The 25094-nt window shown below is 40.3% G+C and overlaps 1 protein-coding gene across 3 annotated transcripts in view; it reads left to right on the top strand.

Moving 5' to 3' along the window:
- The first annotated feature begins 13122 nt into the window (after positions 1-13122).
- LOC149314697 (serine/arginine-rich splicing factor 5-like) overlaps positions 13123-25094 on the top strand; it is a 29271-nt gene continuing 17299 nt past the window's right edge. The window contains exons 1-5 of one of the 3 annotated variants that reach the window (XM_089521734.1): positions 13123-13253; positions 14620-14683; positions 15830-15961; positions 22022-22092; positions 24219-24311. In XM_089521734.1, coding sequence (XP_089377860.1) covers positions 15836-15961; positions 22022-22092; positions 24219-24311 — 290 coding nt within the window. In that variant the 5' untranslated portion in view covers positions 13123-13253; positions 14620-14683; positions 15830-15835. Of the gene's footprint in view, positions 13261-14619; positions 14684-15829; positions 15962-22021; positions 22093-24218; positions 24312-25094 lie in introns of all 3 variants that reach the window. The other 2 variants (XM_089521733.1, XM_089521735.1) reach the window with 2 other exon arrangements.

The following is a 25094-nucleotide window of genomic DNA, read 5'->3' as shown; positions in this document are numbered from 1 at the left end:
TGTCTACATCACTTGTTTAATTCTATTTAGCTGTAACAAGAAAGACATTTCAAAATGTACTAGTAGCTTGCGGCACTTCTTTTGGCATATTATGCTAGTATCAACTTTTTCTTACTTGTTTTCTTAAATACTGTAACCAAGTCTGCTTCCCATCCCCACTCCAACCCTGTTCTGTAATGAAGTAATGTTTACATGGCTGGTATTATTATTTCAAATTAAGATAAATGTATACCAAATTGTCATCTTGGATCAAACGCAAGGGTCTAAATCCAGTTGTTGGCCCCAGCTAGACTAGACCCACACAGTTAATAGGACTAATTGTATATACTTGTGTGTAAGTTCAGAAATTTTTAGTTTAAAAATTGACCCAATAAATTGAGTCAACTTATCAATGGCTAGTGTTAAGTAAGTACTGTACTTTAACTCTTATTTTAAAAGGAACCATCTCCTGGTAAAAGGCAAGAGTGTAATCTGTCCTGGAAGTACTGAACCCCCTCTACTGTGTCATCCATCCAGCCTTAATATAAACACAAACAGTTATGCTGCTGGAATTTTGTAAGTTCTTTGGTATCTCTTTCTTTTGCTTCATCCTTTAGATCATTTATTTCATGCCCTTAAATTTAACCCTTGACATATCCACAGGTCATACCAAAAACCATAATTTTGGCTTCCACGCCAGCCCTCGACTTATACATGAAGTCAACAGATAGTTGAGTATATATGGTACATAAATGTTGACTTACCATTCAGCAGTTGGTTCAGTGGGTCTATTCTAGGTGAGACTCACATTTGGATATGTACATATCTCAAGAGGCAGCATTTTTAACTCTGGGAAATAAATCATTTTATGTTTTAAAAAACATTTTAATAGACAGTATATTTCTAAACAAGTTACTCAAAAGTGCATGAATTCCACTATATTCACTGGAGCTTATTACTTCTAGCTAAGTGTGGATAGGGTTGTACTATTATTGGTTTGGTTTTTTTAAATCTCATTTTACCTGTCCAGTCACACATACTCCATACAAGAGTGGCTTCTAATCTATTTTTTATTGTTTTCAATCCAATAATTGTTGTCTGTGTGTTTATCTCTATCCCTCTTTTTTTGCCTCCCACCCAAGCCCTAGTTTCTTGAGTATGTCTTAATCTTCACACTATTCTCTGTCACTGTAAATATAGAAATGTAGGAGAAACACATACACACACAATAAGCCAAAGCCTAGAAATTTTCAGAAAATCAAGTTACAAATGTAGTAGTTGGCAGTACTGCACTAAAATAATTATTTAAAAACAAAACAAAATCTCCTGAATCTTTATTAGAAACAAATGTTATTTTTCTCAAGTCCCAGTTCCTTCCTAAGAGTATTTGGGCTTGTGTAGATGACAAGGGTCTTATTACAGTATAATTGGTTGTTCCAAGGAAAAGAGTCCTATTAACCATAATCTGCAAAACCACACGGGACACTTATTTTTTCCCCTTGGTGTTATCTACATGGCACCTAGGCAAACAGACAGAACTCTACTAGTGAAAACTCTTAACACATGCTGCAGTATATATTGCAGTAGTGCAGTAGTTGTCTCTCTTTATTATCCAGTTATTATTGAATCATTACAGTTGTTGTTAACCACTCTCGAGTTGATCTTGACTCATGGCGACCCTGTGGATGAGACATGTCCAAGACTCCCTATCCTCCGCTATTCTGAGTTCTTGCTCATTCATACCTGTGACCTTCTTAATTGAGTCCATCCATCTAGCATGTGGTCTTGCTCTTTTTCTAATTCCCTTCACTATTATGTTGTATTACATTACATGTGCATTACATTACATTGCTTTTCATTACAGCATGGTATGTAAATATTAAATCAGAAATAAGATTTAAAATTCCTTCCAGGAAAGCATTATAGAACATATAAAATGTATGTCCCAAATTGTCTCCTTGACAATCCACAACACGGCACTTATACCACCAATTTAGCAATACTGGCTGAGATCCTGCATGAGACACAAAGCTACAATGTCATAGCTACACTGTCTCATGATCTGACCCCTAAAACCCACCTCAAAAGATAGACAGCCATACTGAAAGAAGAAGTTCTGTAGTGCTCCCAACCAGGGCAGTAAAAGCACACCCGGATCTTTCGTGCCAGCAGGGTCAGATTTCAATTCATTACTGCACTGCAGTTCACTGGCGGAATTGGGTCAGGCACTGCATCCCCCATTGCCCCATATGCTGGTGCCACAGGGCCCCTTCACTTGGTACAGCTGCCAGGCTTTTAAGGTGGGTTTTGGGACACTGGCAGTCATGACACTGGTGTCACAACTGCAAATGTAAATATGAAACAGTTATGACATCCTAAGTCTAGCTAACAAGATCGTAACTGCCTAATTAGGATGGCAGCCACTATTTATTATTTATCTTGGTTGAATTAAAGGTACTCTCTACTACCTGTACCTTGGCATTTGATAAGCAGCCTAGAAGTTCAAATATAAAATTCTTCAAAGTGTAACTTATTGATCCCCCATTCTGTATAATTCATATACACATAACTGATGGTTTATGAACTTTAGTTCTTCCAAAAGTGCATCACCTTATACAGTAATTGCCAAAAAGGTCCTACTGAAGAGAGATTGGAAAGTTACTTAAAAAAAAAAAGGAGCAGGTAGCATTGCCTATTGGCTTGCTTTAAAATAACGTGTTGCTGTTATTTTTTTGTGTGTGTTTTTAAAAAATATATTTCTGAAAAATTAAGAAAATGGCTTACAACTGGGAGAGAAATTCCCTGAAAGCATTTTTGCCTCAGAAAGTAACAAGAAAGGGTAATAAGTACATATAACTAAGATAAGAAAATGTTAACATTTGTGTGGCTATTCTGCATGAGGGCAGTTGTTATGTCTTGGTTGACCTACATTTCAGGAAATTTCAGGAACTTGCTAGTGTTAGACTCTGCTATACACCAAGCCAAATGTGGAACCATGGAAATCAAAACTATTTTGTTTTCCACACCCACCAAAATATAAAAATATGCTTTGTATTTCATTCCTACCCAAAGACGTTCATAATAGACTAGAAGGTGTAATTCCTGAAAGAACCCCAGGGCTGCCCTCTGAATTTAATAGTCAAGCAAAAGCTCAAATATAGGTTCTCCAACCATCTAAATCCATCTTGGTAGCCATGAGACCATAATGGGTCTTTATGCTTTCACTTTTTGAGGATTTTTTAAAAAACTATAAGATGTATGCACTAATCACATTTATAATTTCCCAACCCAAAATACATAATTTCCTACTGAAGACAGAGATTTTTTTTTGCAAAAATAGTATCTTGCCACATACTGACTCTCTTGTTAAACAAGAACCCAGAATTGCCACTCCAAAATTTTGTTCCAATTGTCCCTCCAAGCATTGTTTCAGACATCAGTTTTTGCTTACATAACTACCATTACACATTCCTTCTGTGTAAAGCAGATTGTTCCCAGGATGGAACTCCTTGTTTCCCTGTCATGAACAAGATAAATCTGACTAGGTGCTGATTTCTGGGGCAAAGGTTTAGTTCCAGCCCTTATTTTGTTATGCAGCTTCTCCAGAATTTATTTGCATTACTCATTGCTGATTAAAAGAAAACTTGAGAAAATAACAAGAATCTGTCATTGGATTTTGGAGAATGCTTTCGTTTTTCAGCAGTGGAACAGGACTTCCAGGGAGGCGCACAACATGGAGGCCCTGATCCCTCCTCCTCTTCCCAATGTTTTTTATACATGTAAAATGTACACATGCATTGAGTTAAATATTGAATTTACTTAAATAAAAATTCTAAGTTGAATGTTATTTCCTTTTGAAATGTTAAAATATGGATATATATGAATGTGTGCATACTAAATAAACAAAATATTTTTATTCTTACACTTCTTCAAGTGGGGGGCAGTGGCATCACTAGGGGGTGCATGGGGTGTGGACCGCACCAGGTGACACCCTAAAGGGGGGATGACCCCACTGCTCCTCAAACACCTACCTTTTGGCAGAAATGGGCTGTGGCATTCATCTGCTTCCCTTTAAAATGTTTTAAGAGATGGTGGGAGTGGGGTGAAGCTCAGTGGGAGGAGGAAGGAGAGGACCCAGAATTTATTAAAATTAAAATTTCCAATGTCAAAATTTAATTATATATATATATATATATATATATATATGTTTAATTTATTTATTATTAAAAATTGTCTTTAAAAACATCACATTTTAAACAAATCTTCACTGTGTAGACATTTAGGCTGTGTGTATGATATTGTAATTTGAAGGTATAATTTTAATTTTGCTAGTTGTTTATGTTACAACTATTGGCATGACGTTCAGTGGTATATGGGAATTATGATTTATGAGTTACATTAGTGCAGAAAAGCATTACTAAGGATTCTGTATGGTGTCAAATAAGAGGAGTCAATGGGGGAGGGACGCTATGAGTCACCGCATTGGGTGACATCAACTTTAGGGGTGCCACTGGGGCGGGTGACATCTGCATATAGATATAATGGGGAGGCAAGGGTAAAAAGTTTGAGTACCACTGTCGTAAACAAAAGGCTCAATGCATTGCACAAACTTTCATCATGAATTTTGCACCTTTGGAAAATTAATGTGTTCCTTTTGGTTAACTTAATAAAAATACAACAGTGTGAGCTTTGGAATTAGACCTATGGTCAGCATAACTTGCCTCTGCATTTGTTTGACTCAAAGAGAAGGTGGCAGCAGTGTAATCCTTGCAGCTGTATGTAGACACACTCATGTGGATTGGACAAAGTCTGTTTGGAAGGAAGGAGCCAAAGATGGATCTGTTGAAACAAAGTGGAAGCTTTGGGCAGAATTTTTTTTTTTAAAAGGCTTGTGACTACAGGGGTAGCTATCTTACCAGAACTGTATAGATCTGGCTGATAGATCTAGAGCAGTAGATAGAATAATTTTAGCTCAGCTGTTTTTGTTACTGGTATGCATGTGGGTGAAAAAAGAGAAAGAGAGAAATCATTAACTGTGGTTTCCAGCAAGCTGAAAACCAATACTTTGACACATCTTCACTTCACTGAGCCTGAAATAACTAGGTTCAAACAGACACAGGCCACTCCATCACCCCAGATGTTGGGATTTTCTTGTTTCTTCCTCCATCCTCCTACCTCATGACTAATAAAGAATTCTGAAACATGTGTCATCGATGTGCCGCTTTTCTAGCACTTGAGTTGTGCTAACAAAAGGTATTACCAATCTGTCATTTTAATATTATTTCTCAACCACGTTTTGGGATTGATATGTCCCTTCAAGTCCTTTCCAACTAACAGCAAACCTATCATGGGGTTTTCTTGGCAAGATTTGTTCAGAGAGGGTTTGCCATAGCCTTCCTCCAAGGCTTAGAGAGTGTGACTTGCCCAAGGTTATACAGTGGCTGAGCAGAGCTATAAACCCTGGTTTCCCAGCCCAACAGTCAAATCACTGTACCACACTGGCTACTTGTGTTCTTTATTTATGTTCATGTGACCATTTTTATAGCATCTGTATGCATGCTGATTCATCTTGTGTAAGGGACAGTTGCATTTCCCATGCTGCTGCATATTTTGTAGACATGCATGCCCAGAACAGAGCATAAAATCTCATCTTCTACCAGCTTGCCCTCAGTATATGTGAAGCTCACAATGAATGTGAAGCAGCAGCTCTCTGGAGCTTCAGAAAGGATTTTTCTTCCAGTACCACCTGGAAATGCTGGCAGTTGAATTAAAACTTCATGCATGCAACAGATGTGCCTTGCCCCTAAAGTATTGTATTGTTATTAAGGGCTATCAAGTCAGCTCTAACTCATAGTAATCCTATGGTAAGGGACCTCCAAGCGACCCTATTAATATCCACTCCGTTCAGGCCTTCCAAATTCAGTGCTGAATCTATCCATCTATAATGTGGTCTTCCTCTTTTTCTACTGCTTTCAGCTTTTCTGATTATCATTGTCTTTTCAGTTAGTCATATCATCTCAAAAAATGTCCAAAGTACAACAGCTTCAGTTCCATCATCTTGGTTTCCAATGAAAGTTCAGGCCTGATTTGCTCTAGGCTTTCCTCTTTAGCAGTCCATCATATCTGCAGATTTCTTTTCCAGCACCATATTTCAAATGAGATTGATATTTTTTCAGTCAACTTTTCCCAGCATTATCATATTTTCCAGTGACTCATGTCTTCTCATGATATGGCCATAGTTCAACAGCCTGAGGTTAATCATGCTGGCTTCTAGTAAAAATTTATTTTTCGGACTGTCAAAGAAATAGGCCTGGGGGGGGGGGGGGATGGGGGAGTCTATGTGTTCAGTTGCTCAAGAAAAATATGGCTAAGGGGAATCATCTGTGTGCAGCAGTGGGATTGGCTCCCTCACCCCAGTGGTGGGTCAACACAACAAGAGGTTGTCAGGACTGATTTCATGACACTATGGTAGTGAATAGCTCCTTTCCTGTAGTCATCCTTACAAGGTATGTAGGCTCTATCAAGAGGATGAAAAACAAATGCATTTTCACCCTGGGTACAGCACTTATTTTGCCACTATCCATCAAAGCATGCAGCTGCTCCCAGATGTAATATAACAACAAGATAAACTTCCCAATTTAACTGCAACAGTCCGCTCAGATAGAATCAACTCTAGTGTTAATATATGCCAACAAATATGGAAAACAAAATGATGGCCAACAGATTGGAAACAATCAATATACAGCTACGTCCACAAAAAAGGAGACATAAGTGTCTGCAGCAGATCTAGGGCCACATGATTAATTTCCCATGTAAGCAAAATCATGCTCAAAATCCTGCAGCATAGATTTCAATCATACATGGAGAGAAAAACCAAAGGTGCAAGTGGGGTTTAGGAAAGAAAGAAGCACTAGGAGCCACATTGTGTGATGGTTAATCCAACGTACCAGAGAATTCCAGAAGAAAATCAGCATATGCTTTATAAGTATAGCAAAGCCTTTGACTACATAGATCACGAAAAGCTATGGGATGCTCTTAAAGAAATGGGAGTCCCACTACAGTTGATAGTCCTATACTTAGGACAAGAGGCTACTGAAAGAACATAATATGGAGAAACAAAATGGTTCCCAACTGGCAAAGAGGTCAGGCAAGGCTGAATTATATCACCCTATTTGTTCAACTTGTTTGCAGAAAAATATCATACAACAAGCAGGTTTAGACTCAGAAGATGGAGGAGTGAAGACAGGAGGAAGGAACACCAACAATCGAAGATATGCAGATGGCACTGCACAGTGATTGCAGTAGAGAAATCTGAAGAAGACTAGGAATGGGAAGGGAAGCTATTAAAGAACTAGACCTGAAAGTATAAAGATATAAAACTGAGCATGAAACTTAGAATTGTCCAAGCCATTGTATTCCCCATTACCATGTATGGATATCAGAGCTGGACAATAAAGGAAGTGAACCAGAAAATCAATTAATCTGAGGTGTGGTGTTGGAGAAGAGTGCTGAGATGGGCAGTCAAAGAAGCAAACAAAAGGGTCCTTAATCAGATCAAACCCCTGGGGTTCTGGGAACCCCATCTAGTTCCATAAATCCCCATCTAGTTCAATAAATTCTGTAACAGGAATGACATGGATCAGGTTGGCTATTACTGCTGCTTTATGGGCCACTATTCCACCATGCACCATCTGGTACAAAGCTGATATGAAGTCAGTTCATCATTTGCTCTGGCATATTGGGAAATTTCCAGAGTTGCATCTGAGCACACAAATAGCTTATTTCTTGTAGCATTGGCATAACCTATGAATTTGGAAAGCCTAGCATTGAGAATTATCTAAAGTGGTCCATTGAAAACAAAATCTCTAATTCTGAATTTCATACTTATGTTTAAGTGATGTGGAAATGTTTGAAAGGCTCTGTGCCAACTGTGTTCATTAATTATGTAATTAGGCACAACATCTTGTTTCTAAATTTAGCCAGTAATCTTATACAGATCAAATGCATAATCCAAATGCAAACCCCTTAATTCAGATCAAATATCAAATTGATGGTGCTCCTTTTGGGTTTGCCAGGTGGCATATTCAGCAATGCACGATCAAAAGCATTGGTTTTTAGGATTTGGGAAACAACATTGCAAAGATCCTTCTGTAGAAGAGGGTCAGAAGTCTGCATCTACTTTATTGTCTGAAAGCACATACAGTTGTCCCTCTAGATTTGTGATTTTGACTGTTGTGGATTTGATTGTTCATGGATTTAGTTAATTTGTTCTCTCTAGGAATATCTAGGTCCTCCAGTGGAAAATTTCTGGAAGCTGACCATAGAGGTTGGCACAAGCTGGGGCTAGTGATGGGAGTTGACTCCATCATGCAGCACCTGGGCCTCCAACTGCCAACCTGCCAATCTTGCAGTCAACAGAGTTGGCATATTAACTACTTGAGCCACCGCATCCCACAAAGGGATATTAGGGATTAATTAATTTGGAGTACAACTATGTTTTATTAACGTGATCCCAGTGACAGTCCAACACAGTACACAGTAAAGAATTGTTAGGAAAGCCTTTGTATTTCCCATCACCATGTACGGATATGAGAGCTGGACAATGAAGAAGGCAACTAAGAGCGAAATCAATTCATTTGGAAAGTGGTGCTGGAGAAGAGTGCTGAGGATAATGTGGACAGCCAAAAGGACAAACAAATGAGTCCTAGAACAGATCAAGCCTGAACTCTCCCTGGAAGCCAGGATGATGAAACTGAGGCTGTCATACTTTGGACACATCACAGAATCATACTAGATTACAGCAATACTCTTAAAGCACTGCTATTCCACTTGGACTGCTTGGCTGCCTCCTGTTGCATTCTGGGATTTGCAATTTAAGGAGAGGTATTTAGAATTCTCAGCCAGAGAGCTCTTAGGCCTCACTAACAGGAGGCAGCCAGAGCAGTCAAAGTGGAATAGCAGGCAGGCCTGTAGCTAGGCCTTTAGGAGCCCTGGGGCAGAAAGTACATTTGGGGCCCCTATATTTTTTCATGTTCGAACATACTGTATGGTCATATGTGTGTTTTACTGTACATTGGCAGTTAGTGATGAAACAAGTCATGCCAGACAAACCTGATCTCTTTTCTTGATAAAATTACCAGCTTGGTAGTTGAAGGGAATGCTGTGGATATAGTATATCTTGATTTCAGTAAGGCCTTTGACAAGGTTTCCCAGGACATTCTTGCAAACAAGCTTGTAAAGTGTGGGCTAGACAATGTAACTGTTACATGGATTTGTAATTGGTTGACCGGCTGAACCCAAAGGCTGCTCAGCAATGGCTCCTTTTCATCCTGGAGAGAAGTGACCAGTGGGGTCCCATAGGGCTCTGTCCTGGGCTCAGTGTTATTCAACATCTTTATCAATGACTTGGATGAAAGAATTGGGAGCATACTTATCAAATTTGCAGATGACACCAAATTAGAGGGAGTAGCTAATACCCCAGAGGACAGGATCAAGATTCAAAATGACCTGAATAGACTAGAAAGCTGGGCCACAGTTAACAAAATGAATTTCAACATGGAGAAATGTAAGGTACTGCACTTAGGGCGGAAAAATGAAATGCACAGATATAGGATGGGCGACACCTGGCTGAATGAAACTACATGTGAAAGGGATCTGGGAGTCCAAGTAGACCACAAGTTGAACATGAGTCAACAGTGCGATGCAGCAGCTAAAAAGGCTAATGCAATTTTAGGCTGCATCAATAAAAGTATAGTGTCTAGATCAAGGGAAGTAATAGTACCACTCTATTCTGCTTTGGTCAGGCCCCACCTGGAATATTGTGTCCAGTTCTGGGCACCACAATTTTAAAAGGATGTTGAGAAACTGGAGCCAAGTGTCCAAAGGAGGGCAACTAAAATAGTGAAGGGTCGGGAAACCATGCCCTATGAGGGACGACTTAGGGAGCTGGGAATGTTTAGCCTGGAAAAGAGAAGTTTAAGAGGTGATATGATAGCCCTGTTTAAATACTTGAAGGGATGTCATATTGAGGAGGGAGTAAGTTTGTTTTCTGCTGCTCCAGAGACTAGGACCTGGAGCAATGGATGCAAGCTCCAGGAAAAGAGATTCCACCTCAACATTAGGAGGAACTTCCTGACAGTAAGGGCTGTTGGACAGTGGAACACACTCTCTCCATGCAGCAAATCACAATTAAAGCACTCCCTTTGACAGATGGCCATCCAGCCTCTGTTTAAAGACCTCCAAGGAAGGAGACTCCACTACACTCCACTGTCGAACAGCCCTTACTGTCAGCTTGCTCCCTCCTCAATATGACATCCCTTCAAATATTTAAACAGGGCTATGATATCACCTCTTAACCTTCTCTTCTCCAGGCTAAACATCCCCAGCTCCCTAAGGTGTTCCTCATAGGGCTGTTTGACAGTGAAACACACTCCTTCCTCGGAGTATAGTGGAGTCTCCTTCCTTAGGGGTCTTTAAGCAGAGGCTGGATGGCCATCTGTCAGGGATGCTTTGATTAAGAGTTCCTGCATGGCAGGGGGTTGGACTGGATGGCCCTTGTGGTCTCTTCCAACTCTATGATTCTATGATTCTAGCCAGGAAAGCTGCTGTAGGAAGGGAAATATATGGGCTTTATAACCTACCCTGGTCAACAGTCCCAGAATACTTTGAACCAGGTGAAGTGCCTGAACAGTGTTCAAAGACACCTTCATGCAAGAGTGTGTTACAGTACTCCAAAGAGATTATAACCATATTTCTAGCTGTATTTCTAACATAGCTGTTACGTGTTTGCTAGAATGCAGGGCTGTAAGAGTGTAGTGCGGTAATGTGGCAAAAATCGTAGAGCTGGAAGAGACCTTAAGGGCCACCCAGTCCATTCTGCCATGCAGAAACTCACAATCAAAGCACTCCTGACAGATGGCCATCCAGCCTTTGTTGAAAGACCTCCAAGGAAGGAGACTCCACTACACTCCGAGGGAGTGTGTTCCACTCTCAAACAGCTCTTACTGTCAGGAAGTTCTTCCTAATGTTGAGGTGGAATCTTTTTTTCCTGCAGTTTGCATCCATTGTTCCAGGTCTTGTACTCTGGAGCAGCAGAAAACAAGCTTTTTCCCTCCCCAATATGACATCCCTTCAAATATTTAAACAGGGCAACCATCATATCACCTCTTAACCTTCTCCAGGCTAAACATCCCCAGCTCCCTAAGTTGTTCTTCATAGGACATGGTTTCCAGACCCTTCACCATTTTAGTCACCCTCCTTTGGACATGCTCCAGTTTCTGTGCATCCTTTTTATAATAAATAAAATAATAATATTTTTCCAAGCAATCAAAGCAGCGTACAACAGACTAAAATATATCCATATATACACAATACCCCTCCTTAAAACAAGATTAAACAGTATAAAACTAAAACTAACATTTTAAAATCCAAACAATAACCATGGGCAGAGTTCAATACATTTTTGAATTGTGGTGCCCAGAACTAGACACAATATTCCAGGTGAGGCCTGACCAAGGCATAACAGAGTGGCACTATTACTTCCCTTGATTCCTTTGTATCCATTACTACCTGTCCTATTCTCTGCATCAGCAGAAAACAAGCTTGTTCCATCTCCAATATGACACCCCTTCACTGTAAGTAAATAAGTTTATTTGTGTAGCATATGCCATTACAAAAAGAAAGCAATCCGTCAAAACAAATATAACATCAATACATTGTAAAAATCCATAAAAGCATAAAAAATAATAAAGTAGAACATAAAACACATCAAATACATTATAAAATAATACATTGCTTACGAAGTTAAAATCATCTTTAAAACAGAATATCACAGAGAAAGGCAAAGACAAAAATGAGGGCTCAGATAAATCTAGATAGGCGTAAGAACCAAATACACTGGACTATATATGGTTAAATTACAGAGGTGGGAATATTCAGGGATAGCAGAGATTCAGATCTCTTCTGTAACCCAACCATTGTCTTTACAGTGCTTCCTCCTTATGATTGATGCTTTCAAAGCAAAACAGGCTATCTTTTCAGAGATACTAGTTTCGGTGTCCCCTAATAACAAAATGATTAAATGTAAATCAGAGTCATAGTTGTTTGATACCATTCCTAATTCTTTGTATAGGGCATTTCTTATATCTTTATAAATTGGAGACTCCAATAGGTAATGAGATAGGTCTTCTACTGTGTTGGAACCACAAGGGCAAACGCTTTCTTCCACATGGTCCTTTGATAATGCCTCTCCTGTCAAGGTTTCCCCTCTGGAAAATGAACTAGTGTACTTTGATCCCATCAACTTCCTGGCTCACCCTTTAGAATGATTGTTTTAGATTTGTATATTGTATATTGTGTTATTGGTTTTATCTATTTTATGATGTGTTGGCAACTGATTTTAAATTTTATGTACACTGCTTTGATCTTTTGGAAAAGCGGTATAAAATAAAATTTATTATTATTATTATTATAGTGTTGTTATTTTAGTGTTTAGCGTAATTATAATGTTATTTTAGTTTAGGTGAGGGGATAAGGGATATATATTTCTGATTGTGTTGTATTATGTATTTTATGTATTTTATTGTAACCCGCCTTGATCCTTCTGGAAAAGGTGGGATATAAATAAATTATATTATCTTTATTATTAATATAGTAATAATATAATAATCATATATTATTAATAATATCTTTTTAAAATATTAATATTAATACATTATGATTATGTATATTAATATATTATATTAGTATATATTATTATATATATTAATACATTATTATTATTATTATTATTTTAAGGCACTTATCATAGCTTTTACTTTTTATTCACATCTTTATTCATTTTATTTACTTCATTTGCATGCCGCCTTTCTCCAAGAAAGGGACCCAAGGCGGCTCACAAAACAAACAAAAACAAACAAGTTATCGGCAGCAATTGCCTTGTGTAACAGTCATCCTCCTCATCCCATCCACCTGGGCCCCTGAAGAGCCGCCGCCGCCTACAACTCCCGTGGGCCCCCGCGTTCCCCCGAAGCTCCCTGCCGGCCGTTTGAGCCGCCCCTTCCCTCGCAATGCCTTCTGGGAGTTGCAGTGCGCGAGCCGGGTGGGCGGAGGCGCCGCCGTCCGCGCAGGCGCAGTCCGAGCCGAGGGAAAGTAGCGCCGCCATTTTGTGTGGCGGACCCGCAGCGGGACTGAGGCATCGAGGCGGCGCTCCTCTCGGCAGGCGGGAAGGAAGGCACGCATCCGGACACACGCCCCGGAACGCCAACGCCAACGCCACCGCCGGTGAGCCTCCCTCTGCTGCGGGGGCGGACCGGGGCGGAGAGGGAGGGGCGGTTGGAGCCTCGGCGCACGGCGGGCCTTTGTTTATCCGTTGCGGAGGGGCCCTGCGCGTTGGCCTCGGCGGCTGAAGCCCTTCCCCGCCATCCCTCTCAGGCTCTGGCCCTGAGCCCCCTCCCCTCCCTCTCCTCCCTTCCTGCCGTCTTCTCTGCCTTCGTTTCTTCGGGGGTTTCCCTCTTGGGAAGTTTGTTGGCCACGGCCCCCTCCGAGGCCCAGAGAGAGAGGAGACTTCAGGCCCAAGGCCGCCTTCCCCCAGAGGGCCTTACGGGGCTGAGCGGGGAGTCGAACCCAGGCCTCCAGGGTCAGAGGACAGCGATCAGGACACTAAGTCCCTCCCTCCCTCTCTTTTTCCTCCCTTCCTTCCTCTCCCCTTCCTTCTTTCTTTCTTCTCTCCCCCCTCTTCCTTCCCCCTTGCTCTCTTTCCTCCTTCCCTCTCTCACTGGCTCTTTTCTCTCTCCCATCCTCCTTCCTCTCTCTCTCTCTCTCTCTCTCTTTCTTTTCTCCCTCCCGTCCTCCTTCCTTCCTTCCTTCCTCTCCCTCTCTTTTCTTCCTTCCTTCCTCTCTCTCTCTCTCTTTCCTGCCTTCCTTTCTCTTTCTTTTCTTCCTTCCTTCCTCTCTCTCTCTTTTTCTTTCTTTTCTGCCTTTCTACCTTTCTCTCTCTCTCTCTCTTTCTTTCTTTTCTGCCTTCCTTCCTTTCTCTCTCTCTCTCTTTCTTTCTTTTCTTCCTTCCTCTCTCTCTCACTGGCCCTTTTCTCCCTCCCTCCCTCTCTTTCTTTACTTCCTTCCGTCCTTCCTCTCTCACTGGGTCTTTTCTTCCTTCCTTCCTTCCTTCCTTCCTTCCTTCCTCTCTCTCTCTTTCTTTCTTTTCTTCCTTCCTCTCTCACTGGCTCTTTTCTTCCTCCCTTCCTTCCTTTCTCTCTCTCTCTCTTTCTTTTCTTCCTTCCTTTCTCTCCTCCCTCGCTCTTTTTCTTTCTTTCTTTTCTTCCTTCCTCTCTCACTGGCTCTTTTCTTTCTCCCTCCCTCCCTCCTCTCTCTCTCTCTCTCTTTCTTTTCCTTCCTTCCTTCCTTCCTTCCTTTCTCTCTCTCTTTCTTTTCTTCTTTCCTCTCTCTCTCTCTTTCCTTCGTTCCTTCCTTCCTCTCTCACTGGCTCTTTTCTCCCTCCCTCCCTCCTTCTTTCTTTCTCTCCCCCTCCCCCTCTCTTCCTTCTATCCTCTCTCACTCTCCCCCTTTTCCCCTTCCTTCCTTCTTTCCCTTCCTCTCTCTTCTCCCACCCATACTCATCTTTTCCTTTGGCTTTCCCTTCCAGGTTCTCCAAGGACAGGCCTTTGCAAGCTGACACAGTCACACTGCCTTTGCTTCCACTTGAAAGGTAAATATTAGGAAGGGATGGATAACTGGGAATATCCTCCCAACATTTCTTTCTCAGCATCTCCAACCTTGGAATAATGAGAGGTCTGGATAGGAAAGGTCTTTTAATATTTCTTTTCCTGATCTGTTTTCTGTCAGGTTGGGAAGTGTCTCATAGTGACGAGGCTTAATTTTAGCTCTTTTGTGGACATTAAGGGTTTGTTACGGCATTATCTTTTTCTGGAGCCAGCATGGCGTTGTGGTTTGGATGTTGGAGTATGATTCTGGGTTCAAATCCCAGCTTGCGCATGAAACCCATTGGGTGACCTTTGGCAAACCACACACTCTCAGCCTCAAAGGAAGGCAATGGCAACCCCCCTTCTGACCAAGTCTTGACAAGAAAAGCATGTGTTGGGGTCACCCTAAATTGGAAGTGACTTGAAAGCAAACAACAGCAACAGACTCTTTTGAGCCTCCTCTTCTTTTTTTCCAGGAGTTTGCCAATCTTTGAATTGCACAACTTGAAAGGCTCCATACTCCCACACTAGTGCAGCTGATGCAGGGAGGAAGATGTGCTTAATTACCATATATACTCAATTATACATTGACCTCAAGTCCAGGGCAGGTTTTGGGGGCAAAAATTATGGATTTGATATGACTGATGGATGAGTTGAGGGTAAAACGTACTGGTGTATAAGAAAGGATCCAAAGGAAAACAATGCCAAGGAACTAGTAAAATCCCAGCAGGCATAACTGTTTCTGCCCACCCTGAGGCTGGATGGATGAGAGAGTAGAGGGGAAGGTCAGTGCTTCCAGGACAGATTACACTCTTGCCTTTCAACAGGGATGGTTTATTTATTTATACACATTAAAGTTCAGCACCTACATTGACCCCTGGATAAGTTGGGTCACGTTTTTGGGGTAGGTTTTTTTTAAAAACTAAAACTTACAGACTTATACATGAATATATTCAGTATTTCAATGGGGTTGCTGTTTGACTGCTTCTCTTGCTAGTTCATTGGATAAGTTTGGGATTCTTTGTTTACATCTATATTGTCATGTGAAATTTTACCACTTTGTTATTTTTTTTTAAAAAAAAGGATAGAGCAAGGTGTTAGCATATCTGTAATAAAAAGTTTAATGAGAGCTTAATTTTTTTGCCATTTAGAATAAAATGAGTGGCTGTCGTGTCTTCGTTGGACGTCTGAGTCCACACGCCCGAGAGCGAGATGTGGAGAAATTTTTCAAGGGATATGGTCGCATACGGGAAATAAATCTCAAAAATGGCTTTGGTTTTGTGGTAGGTATATCACCTTTTCAAGATTTCCCCCATGCTAGAAGGCTGTAAGTAGTTATCTGTACTTCATAACATTTGAACACTAGAACATCTGATTAAGCAGAATACCAGTTTTTTAAAAACATATTTGTTTTTGTTGTTTTGTTGTTTTGGAAATAAATTCTAAGATAAAATGCATTTTAACTGAAATTAAAATTTTTTATCAAGATTCTTGAGTGATAGGTTGTTTATGCCCTAATGTGCTTTCCTGAGCCTTTCCTTCAGCCCAAACAGCTCTTTCCACTCCTAAAACTGAGTGTGCTTTTCCCTCACAGCCCCTCCCTTTACAAGGTAATGAAGAGAAAGTAGACGCAGCCGCCATTAGTGCTGTACTTTCTCCACTGTATAGCTCAAATAACTTTAATATTGGTTCTCTCTCGGACTTAAACCAAAATGCAAATGTTTTAAACAACTGAAAACCTTGTGTCTGAAATAAGAAATTAAAGAGTTGCCTCCGTAATAGAGGACAACTAAACAGTCTTGTGTAGCATCTTTAAATTAGTGCTAGAAGTTTCATACTCAGATTGGTTTCAGTAGAGTATGCTCATAACAGTAAAACATCCATTTGTTTTGTGTAGTTGCACAAGTGAGAAGTGCCTTTCTGCCTAGCTGGTCCCCCATTCTTTGAAAGAATCCAGCAACCATAAGACATTAGGTGGCCCTTTAGTGGACTATGCTCACATTTTCTGCACCTTAGCTCCATCTAGGTGCATGGGAATAAAAACAAAATCCATCTGTGGCTGTCTGGAAAGTACAACAGAGCTGGTGAGATGTACATTTGCTTTCTTTATCATTCTTGGGTTGGAAAGGGACAGAGAAAAGCAGAAACATTACATCACGATGGTCCACTTCCTTTGGCCAGATAGTGAAAGGGATACTTTTCAGTGTCATCTGGCTGGAGCTTACCCTGACCCTTTGTTTATATCTATAAAAATTTAGATTGTTAGGGTTTATTTTAGTTTAGGAAGAGACATAGGATTCAGAAAGTTTGTACTTGTGCAGTGCCTGACCCTGTACTGATGCTTAACACTTTGTAAAAACATTGCTATAAAGTTGATTAATAACAGTACAGTGGAGCCTCCGCATACGCGGTCTTTTTATAGGCGGCTTTGAGCATAGGTGCTCAAAGCTGCCGGCGCGCGCAGGGCGGAAGGGGCGGCGCGTCCCATTCAGTTGAATGGGCGCACGCACCCGTTGCGCCACCGCGCCACCGCGCACGAGCTCCATTGGAAACAATGGGGCTCGAGCATAGGCGGATTTTTTTATACGCGGAGGGATCCGGAACGGATCCCCCGCGTATAATAAGGTTCCACTGTAATGTGCAACTTAATCAATTTTTATACAGCTCAGCTGAAATATATTTTCAGGAAAGATGCAGGAAAATGTGTGATAAAATTATATTGAATCGATAGTTACCTTCATGTACTTCCTCCAGACACAAATCCGTGGATGAAAACAGAGGCTTGCCCTTATTTCTCTACACTCAGTAGAGAGATTGATTTCAGGGGAAAAAATACATGTTAAGTGAAGCAGCAGTGCCTGCTGGACAGCATGGTAGTAGTCATCATCACTAATGAAGTGGTAGTTTCTGATGCAGGCCTACATACCCTAAAGGCATCCAATACTGTCTCATCTTGGAAGCTAAGCAGGGTCATTATTGCATACTTGGATAGAAGACCATCAGTTAATACCAGGCACTGTAGGCTATATGTCAAAGGAAGGAAATGGTAAAACCACCTCTAGGTATCCCTTACCTAAGAAAACCATATGAAATTGATAGGCTCTCAAGAAGACAGCAGGTGACTTGAAGACACACACACACACACACACACACACACACACGCCTCTGAAGCATTGAAGCGATATTGTAAAAAAAATTTGCCATGTGTGAGCAAGAAGGGTTCCCTTTGATAGTCCTCCTTTGAAGGTTCTGTTTCCTTTGTGCTTATGGTGTTTATCTGCCTGGAATGCAGATCCTAGTAGTTCTGCCTTCTTTACTAGGAAAAGAACAGTTTACTATGGTAGTATAGTAAACCACTTACTGTATCACAGAAACTATAACTCTTTCTATAACACACTATCCCATGGTAACACAGCTTCATCCAATTGATCTGTAAGAAATTTGGTCATTTTTGACTAGAAATAGTATTTTCAGCCAGTGTGGTGTAGTAGTTTGAGCGTTAGGCTTGGACTCTGGGAGTGCAGAGTTCGAATCCCTACTCAGCCATGATAATACAGTGGGTGACTGGGTAAGTCACATGCTTGTCTGAATAAATCTTGTCAAGAAAACCCTGTGGTAGGGTTGTCATAAGTTGACGTGGAGGCACATAACTACAAGAAGTTTTTGTACTGTACTGTTTCTTAACATCAACTTTATATTCTAAACTCGAAGGATCAGTTTGTGATGCTGTTATCTTAATGGGATTTATTTAATTATAAGAGGAAATGTATATGGTGATACATACACAAACAGAATATTATTGCAACCATTCTTCAGTGGTTAGAAGGATGAAAATATGGCTGCAGAAGTAATTTTACAGAATGTTTTTGTAAGGGGGTGGATAACATAACCCCAATTTATGAAGTGGATTAAGCCACAGATGTATGGGATAGAAAGTTTAGCCTGCCAAATGCCAGTTGTGTTATTAGCATATCTGTACATTGCATAGAGCCAGTGTGATGTAGTGGTTTGAGCATTGGACTGCAACTGGAGACTGGGGTTAGAATTCCTGCTCAGCCATGGAAAACTAGTGGATGACCTTGGACAAGTCATACTCTCTCAGCCTCAGGAATGCAAGGGCAAACCTCCTCTGATCAAATCCTGGCAATAAAACCCATGATAGGGTTTCCATAAGTTGGAGATGTCTTGAAGGCATACAACAGTAACAAACATTGCATAACTGATAGCCTTGGCTGAAAAGCAGGTTATAAATAAATAAGTATTATTATTATATACTGTGGGCTGTTTTGAAAGCAAGCAGAGCTACACCATTAAGCCTTTCTGAATAGAAATATTTCCATGTGATTTGACTACATGTTGTGATAGAATAAGAGCAGTTGCTATTGGACAAGCCCATATCTGTCAGTGTCCCTCTCCCTTGTGACACATTATCCAGATGCTCAGTTTAGTGTATTTAAATTGCACACCACCATGAGTAGTTAAACAATTGGCAGTGATTTTGCAGCCTTTGCTCCCTTACTGTGCCTCAGTCTTGTCTTCAATTTTATAATAGTTTCTTACAGATTTCTTACTTTAATATGTAACACATCTTTAAATAACAGCTTCTGTTTTGCAGTTGCCAGGATACGTTCTTCACTTAAAAATAAAAGGACTTAGTCCTTGAAAGCTAAACTTTTAAGCATAATTTAACCAGATAAAGCAATTGTCTCATATACTTTTCCCCAAAGGTGGATTTTATGGAGCAAATGCAGTAATTAAGAAAAACATAGAAAGTAAAACTAATGTTCATATTCAAAATAACGAAATTAAATTATGAAGAACAACTTATAATTTTTAGTGTTTCACTGTAATGCTTGAACGTTGTAGTCGGTGACATTTACAGGGCATCACATTGGGGAAGGTGGAACTACAAATGATTTCACTTGTAATCAGAGGATGGTCCCTTAAGTGCGGCTGGCAAGAGTTGATGTTTCCACTTCAACCTTTCCCTGGCAGCCTTCCTTAAACTGCTTGGAAAGGTCAGAAGGGGTTGGAATATACTTTACATAGGGTGGACTGTAGAACAAGAACACAGGAGACCAGGAGGTCCCATATCAAAAACTCCCTCAGCCCACATTGGGAGGGCAACCCCCATGGCACAGCATATTGCATTCAAAGGAGACTTGCTCTAGAGACAGACAGAACACCAGCAGGCATTTTAGATGCAACTCCTTTTGTATAATGAAGTAAAGTAATGGAGTCCATACCTCTGACAGATTAAGTACTTTGGAGACCTAGGCCCAAAACAGACGGACATTTTAAGCTGGCTTCCACGTGGCTTGGGGGCATGATGTTTAGATGATGCATGCCCCCAACCCGTGCTATAGGCTATATTTCATATGATGGAACTGGAAAAACCACATCTGAATATTCCTTGTGTAAGAAAACCCTATGAAATTCATGGGGTCACCATAATTCAACAGATGACTTGAAGACACATACACAGACTAGTGGCCAGTGTAGTTGTTGCCACAAGGGGATTGTGTGCTCCTGGTAGCCAGTCCCAGTTAACCTGGCTGCAGTTCTTTGGCCTAACTAAAGTTTTTGAGTACTTTGCAAGGACAGTCCCAGGTACAGTGCATTATTACAGTAATCCAAATGTGATGTAATCCAAGACAAGTTCCGCTGTGACCAGATACCAATTCTCAAAGAAGAGGTGAACTTGGCGCACTAGTTTAACTCCAGGCTCTGTACCCCAAACAGTGAACCTGTGTTTTCAGAGGGAGTGTAACCCCATCTAACACAGACTAAATCTCTATTCCCAGACCTGTCTTTCAACTGCTTAGGAACACTTCTGTTTTGTCTGGATTAAGTTTTGATTTGTTTGCCTTCATCCTTGTAGCTGTAATGGACTTGATGTAAATATACAAATGTCAAGAAATATGGTATCCTTTTAGTGTACTGCATTTCCAGCATAAGTCAAGGTTGCATGTATCTTCTGCCTTATTATAAGTGTAGAATAGAACATAACACTATTTACTGTGTACCTTCAGGTAATTTTCAACTTGCAGCAACTCTTGAGGCAAACTTATAACAGTCTTCTTGGTAAGATTTGTTTAGAGAAGATTAGCCATTGCTTTCGCTTGATGCTGAATCTGACTTGTCCAAGGTCACCCAGTGGGTTTTCATGGCTGAGTGTGGATTTGAACCAACACTCAAAGTGTTATACCACACTAGCTCTAACATGCACTATACCTTATAAACATTCTCCTTTGAACTCATATCCAATGAAGAACAAATCATAGATTTTAAAAAACACTTTATGGCCCAGAACAGATGGGCCTTTGAGACGCCCGCGTCACGTGAGAGGACTGCCTGGTGGGCGGAGCGCCCACATGCCCAGCAGCCCTCGCACGTGACGAGAGCGCCGCAGTTGCAGTGCACCCACCAGATGCAACGCATACTGGTGACATCGCAGCTGTGGTGCCTCCAAATGGGGCGGCGCAGTTGCGACGTCACCGCAGCATCGTTGGTGCTTTAGGGCGCAGACGTGTGCCACAAAAAAGGAGCCGCTTCCTGGTGCTCCTTTTTTGCTCTGCAGGAGCGCCATGCAATTTGGTTGCTGCGGCACTCCTGCGGAACAAAGAGAGGCGCCGGGAACGTGTCTCTTTCTGGCGCTTTGTACCCTGCCATAATTTGGGAAACCTTAATTTTTAAATCATTTCCCCATATTAATATGCTGCTTGAATCTTTTATAGCCTTTTCTTTTAGGTTTACATATTTTGGATAACAAGCCTCTGCTTCCAAAATACCTCAGAAAATTCTGTATTTACAATGTTATAATATTATAGTACTTTGAATAAAATTTCCAAGTTTGTAAATACAGTGCACCCACATCATATGGGGGGCGCGCCTTACACGGCTTCCAGCATACGCTGGAAGATGTCCTGGAAAAAACCCTGGTGTGCCCCAGAATAAGTAATGGGGCTTGAGCATACACGTTTTTTCCTTACGCGGGTATGTGTGTGGGTGTGTCCAGAACTGATCCCCTGCATAAAGGAAGGGCCGGCTGTATTTGGAAAAGTGAGTGTCATAGCATGGTAACTCTTTGAATATCTAGAGTAAGCCAACCACAGTAAATGAACGAATGCTATAATCTTTTATGAAATCAGTCACTGTATATCAATGAAAAAATACCTGCAGTTAAGTGCTGTTTGTCTAATCCAAATTTTCAATATTGCATCACTTTGTACATTTTCATTAATATAAGCTGAGACTGTCAGCTTTGGATGCAGTGTGTTGACAGCTTCTGACCAGTGGGCAAACGTTGTCTCATTCTTTGACTCATGATGCTTCTTTTCTAGGAATTTGAGGATCATCGAGATGCGGATGATGCAGTATATGAACTGAATGGTAAAGAACTATGCAACGAAAGGTAAATTTAACTTCAAATAAAATAATTGATAGCGCAACTGCAGTTTGTAATTCCCCAGAAATATTGTTGTGACAATGTATTATTTATATTGCTGTCTGTTATTTATAAAATTGACTCCTTGTACTGGCATTCTAAATAATTTTGCTTGCAAATATAAAGATTAATGAGTTTACATAGTGTTGTTTGGAGTGTTTTACCTTTTCCTTTTCTCTGGGCCATAGGAAGTGAACCTGGGACTCTTCAAATGATATTGGATCACAACTATTAGCCATAGTTGTATAGCTGATGGAAGTTGAAATCAAACAGTTTCTAGAGGGCTGTCCGTGCAGTTTCCTGAATCAGAAGGGGAACTTTCCTATATTTCATTTTGATACTGCCTTAATGTTTTGTTTCATGGTGGAGAACAATTATCAGTTTCACTGACCGAACATTCGGTCACTGTCCTTCTGATTCAGCTCTTCATAAAAGGATCAGGATATCTAGCACTGTGACTGGAAGTAAATATATAATTCAGAAAAAGTATCTGGACTAAAATTATTCTTTTATGAATAGAAACATAGGATCATAGAGTTGGAGGAGAGACAACAAAGGCCATCCCGTCCAACCCCCTGCCATGCAGGAACTCACAATCAAAGAATCTCTGCCAGATGGCCATTCAGTCTTTGTTTAAAGACGTCCAAGGAAGAAGACTCCACCACCCTTCGAGGGAGTGTGTTCCACTGTCTAACAGCTCTTACTGGCAGGAAGTTCCTCCTAATGTTGAGGTGGAATCTCTTCCTGCAGCTTGCATCCATTGTTCTGGGTGCTGTTCTCTGGAGCAACAGAAAACAAGCTTGCTCCATCCTCAATATGACATCCCTTCAAATATTTAACTGGGGCTATCATATCACCTCTTAATTGTCTCTTCTCCAGGCTAAACATACACAGTTCCCTAAGTCTCTCCTCATGAGGCATGGTTTCAAGACCCTTCACCATTTTGGTTGCCCTCCTTTAGGCAAGCTCCTGTTTCACAACATCCTTTTTGAATTGTGGTGCCCAGAACTGGACATACTATTCTAGCTGAGGCCTGACCAAGGCAAAATAGAGTGGCACTATTACTTTCCTTGATAATTCTAGAAACTATACTTTTGTAGATGCAGCCTAGAATCGCATTGGCCTTTTTAACTGCCACATCACACTGTTGACTCATGTTCAATTTGTGGTCTACTAGGCCTCCTATATCCCTTTCACACATAGTCTTGTTCAGCCAGGTGTCCCCCGTCCTATATCTAGGCATTTCAATCCCCCCCCCCCCCCCCCCCAGTGCAGTACTTTACATTTCTCTGTGTTGAAATTCATTTTGTTATCTTTGGTCCAACTTTCTAATCTATTCAGGTCATTTTGAATTTTGATCCTGTCCTCTGGGTATTAGCTATTCCTCTTAATACTGGAAGTAATTGGTCTTTTTTATTCTACTGGATATTCTAACATTCTTATTAAAACTTAATTCCAGAATTTTAAGTAATTCATGCAGCCAGTAAATTATTTGCCCCGGTTCTCTGGGTGCTTGAAAAAAGTAAGATACTACAGTGTCTTATCTCACATGCCAAAAGTCTCAAAGGAGAGAAGAGACTGGCTTTTCTTATTTACTGAAGAAGACAAAGAAAAGCGCAAGAAGATTTTCAAACTACAGTACAAATGAGAGAGAACCCAGGCTCTCCTTTGTGCATTCTTTGTGCAGAGAGAATCTGAGAGAAGTGTGGAGTCTTGTCTTACTTGTGCAGAATTAGGAATAAGTTCAGAGGTTTCTAGTATTTCTTACCACCTCTATTCTTGAGCACAAATAAAAAGTTCTCAGTATATGTTCTGCAAAATATTGACTTCACTTTCCAGACTCTGAACTCTTGAACAAATATAATTAGAACATATTTGGGTATCTTAAAGATATTTAAAGTTGCATACAACAGATATTTTGAGTTGCTTACAAAAGTTGAAGAAGATACGCTGAAAAGGAGAGAATTGCTTGCTTATTGTGGTCAGAGTTTTGTTTTCAAATACCCCAGGTGTTTTACTCCGTTTATTTGAGTGCACTGAAAGAGGATGCATATTTTCAGTTCATTTCCACCTCTTTTTCTTTGTTATTAAAGAGTTACAATTGAACATGCCAGAGCCCGAAGAGGAGGTAGGGGAAGATATCCGCAACGGTTCAATTACTACCAGTCCTATGGGGGTGGATCTAGGTAAGACATCTTTTTTATTTATTTACGAAAAGTATATTAGTATATACATTTTATTACACAGTGTATTAGAAAATTCTACATACTTTCTGGATTCCAAATATTTCATATTTTAGGACCCTACTTGAAATTTCAAGGTGTTCGTATGGCTAGGCAATTGCAATTCTTCTAATCTTTATATTTTACATTTTTGGTAATGTTTATGTATTTAGCACAAGCTTCCTTACAATATTGTTTTTGAGGCTGACTTCAACTATTTATTTTTATTTTTAAATATTATATCCTACCTATCTTCCTCTCAAGTGACTTAGCTATTTTTGATCTGTAAGGTTATGATGAAAAGATGAGTCAGTGAAGTAGTCAATTATTGCCTGTAATTGGCTCGGGGGGGTTATCATTGAAATGTGATACCATTTTTATGCCTATTGATATTTATTCTGATGTATAAGTTGCATTCAATCACATGTCAATAGCCTAAACTTAGTATAGTTTCATAGAATTGTAGAGATGGAAGGGATTGCAAGAGCCATCTAGTTCATCTCTTACCATGCAGGAATAATGGTTTCTTAAGATTCAAACCTCAAATGAAAGTTACTCATATATTGGAATGTTTATAATGCTTTGTTAGCAAAACCTATAATAAAATAAATTTTGAGATCTGCAAATCATGTTTTAAAGTCAAAATCTGTTTGAAATCTGTAGTGATCATTATGTGTATTTGTGGTGCATATTCATAGTCACTGTCAAAAATGTTGTGCCTAAAGTTTTCTCACATTTAAACTGTAA

This window comes from Sceloporus occidentalis, unplaced genomic scaffold, assembly GCF_023333645.1.
Source record: "Sceloporus occidentalis isolate IW3139 unplaced genomic scaffold, rSceOcc1.0.p SCAF_4, whole genome shotgun sequence".
In the NCBI taxonomy this organism is placed as follows: Eukaryota; Metazoa; Chordata; class Lepidosauria; order Squamata; family Phrynosomatidae; genus Sceloporus; species Sceloporus occidentalis.
This window is presented reverse-complemented; position numbering and strand designations above follow the sequence as displayed.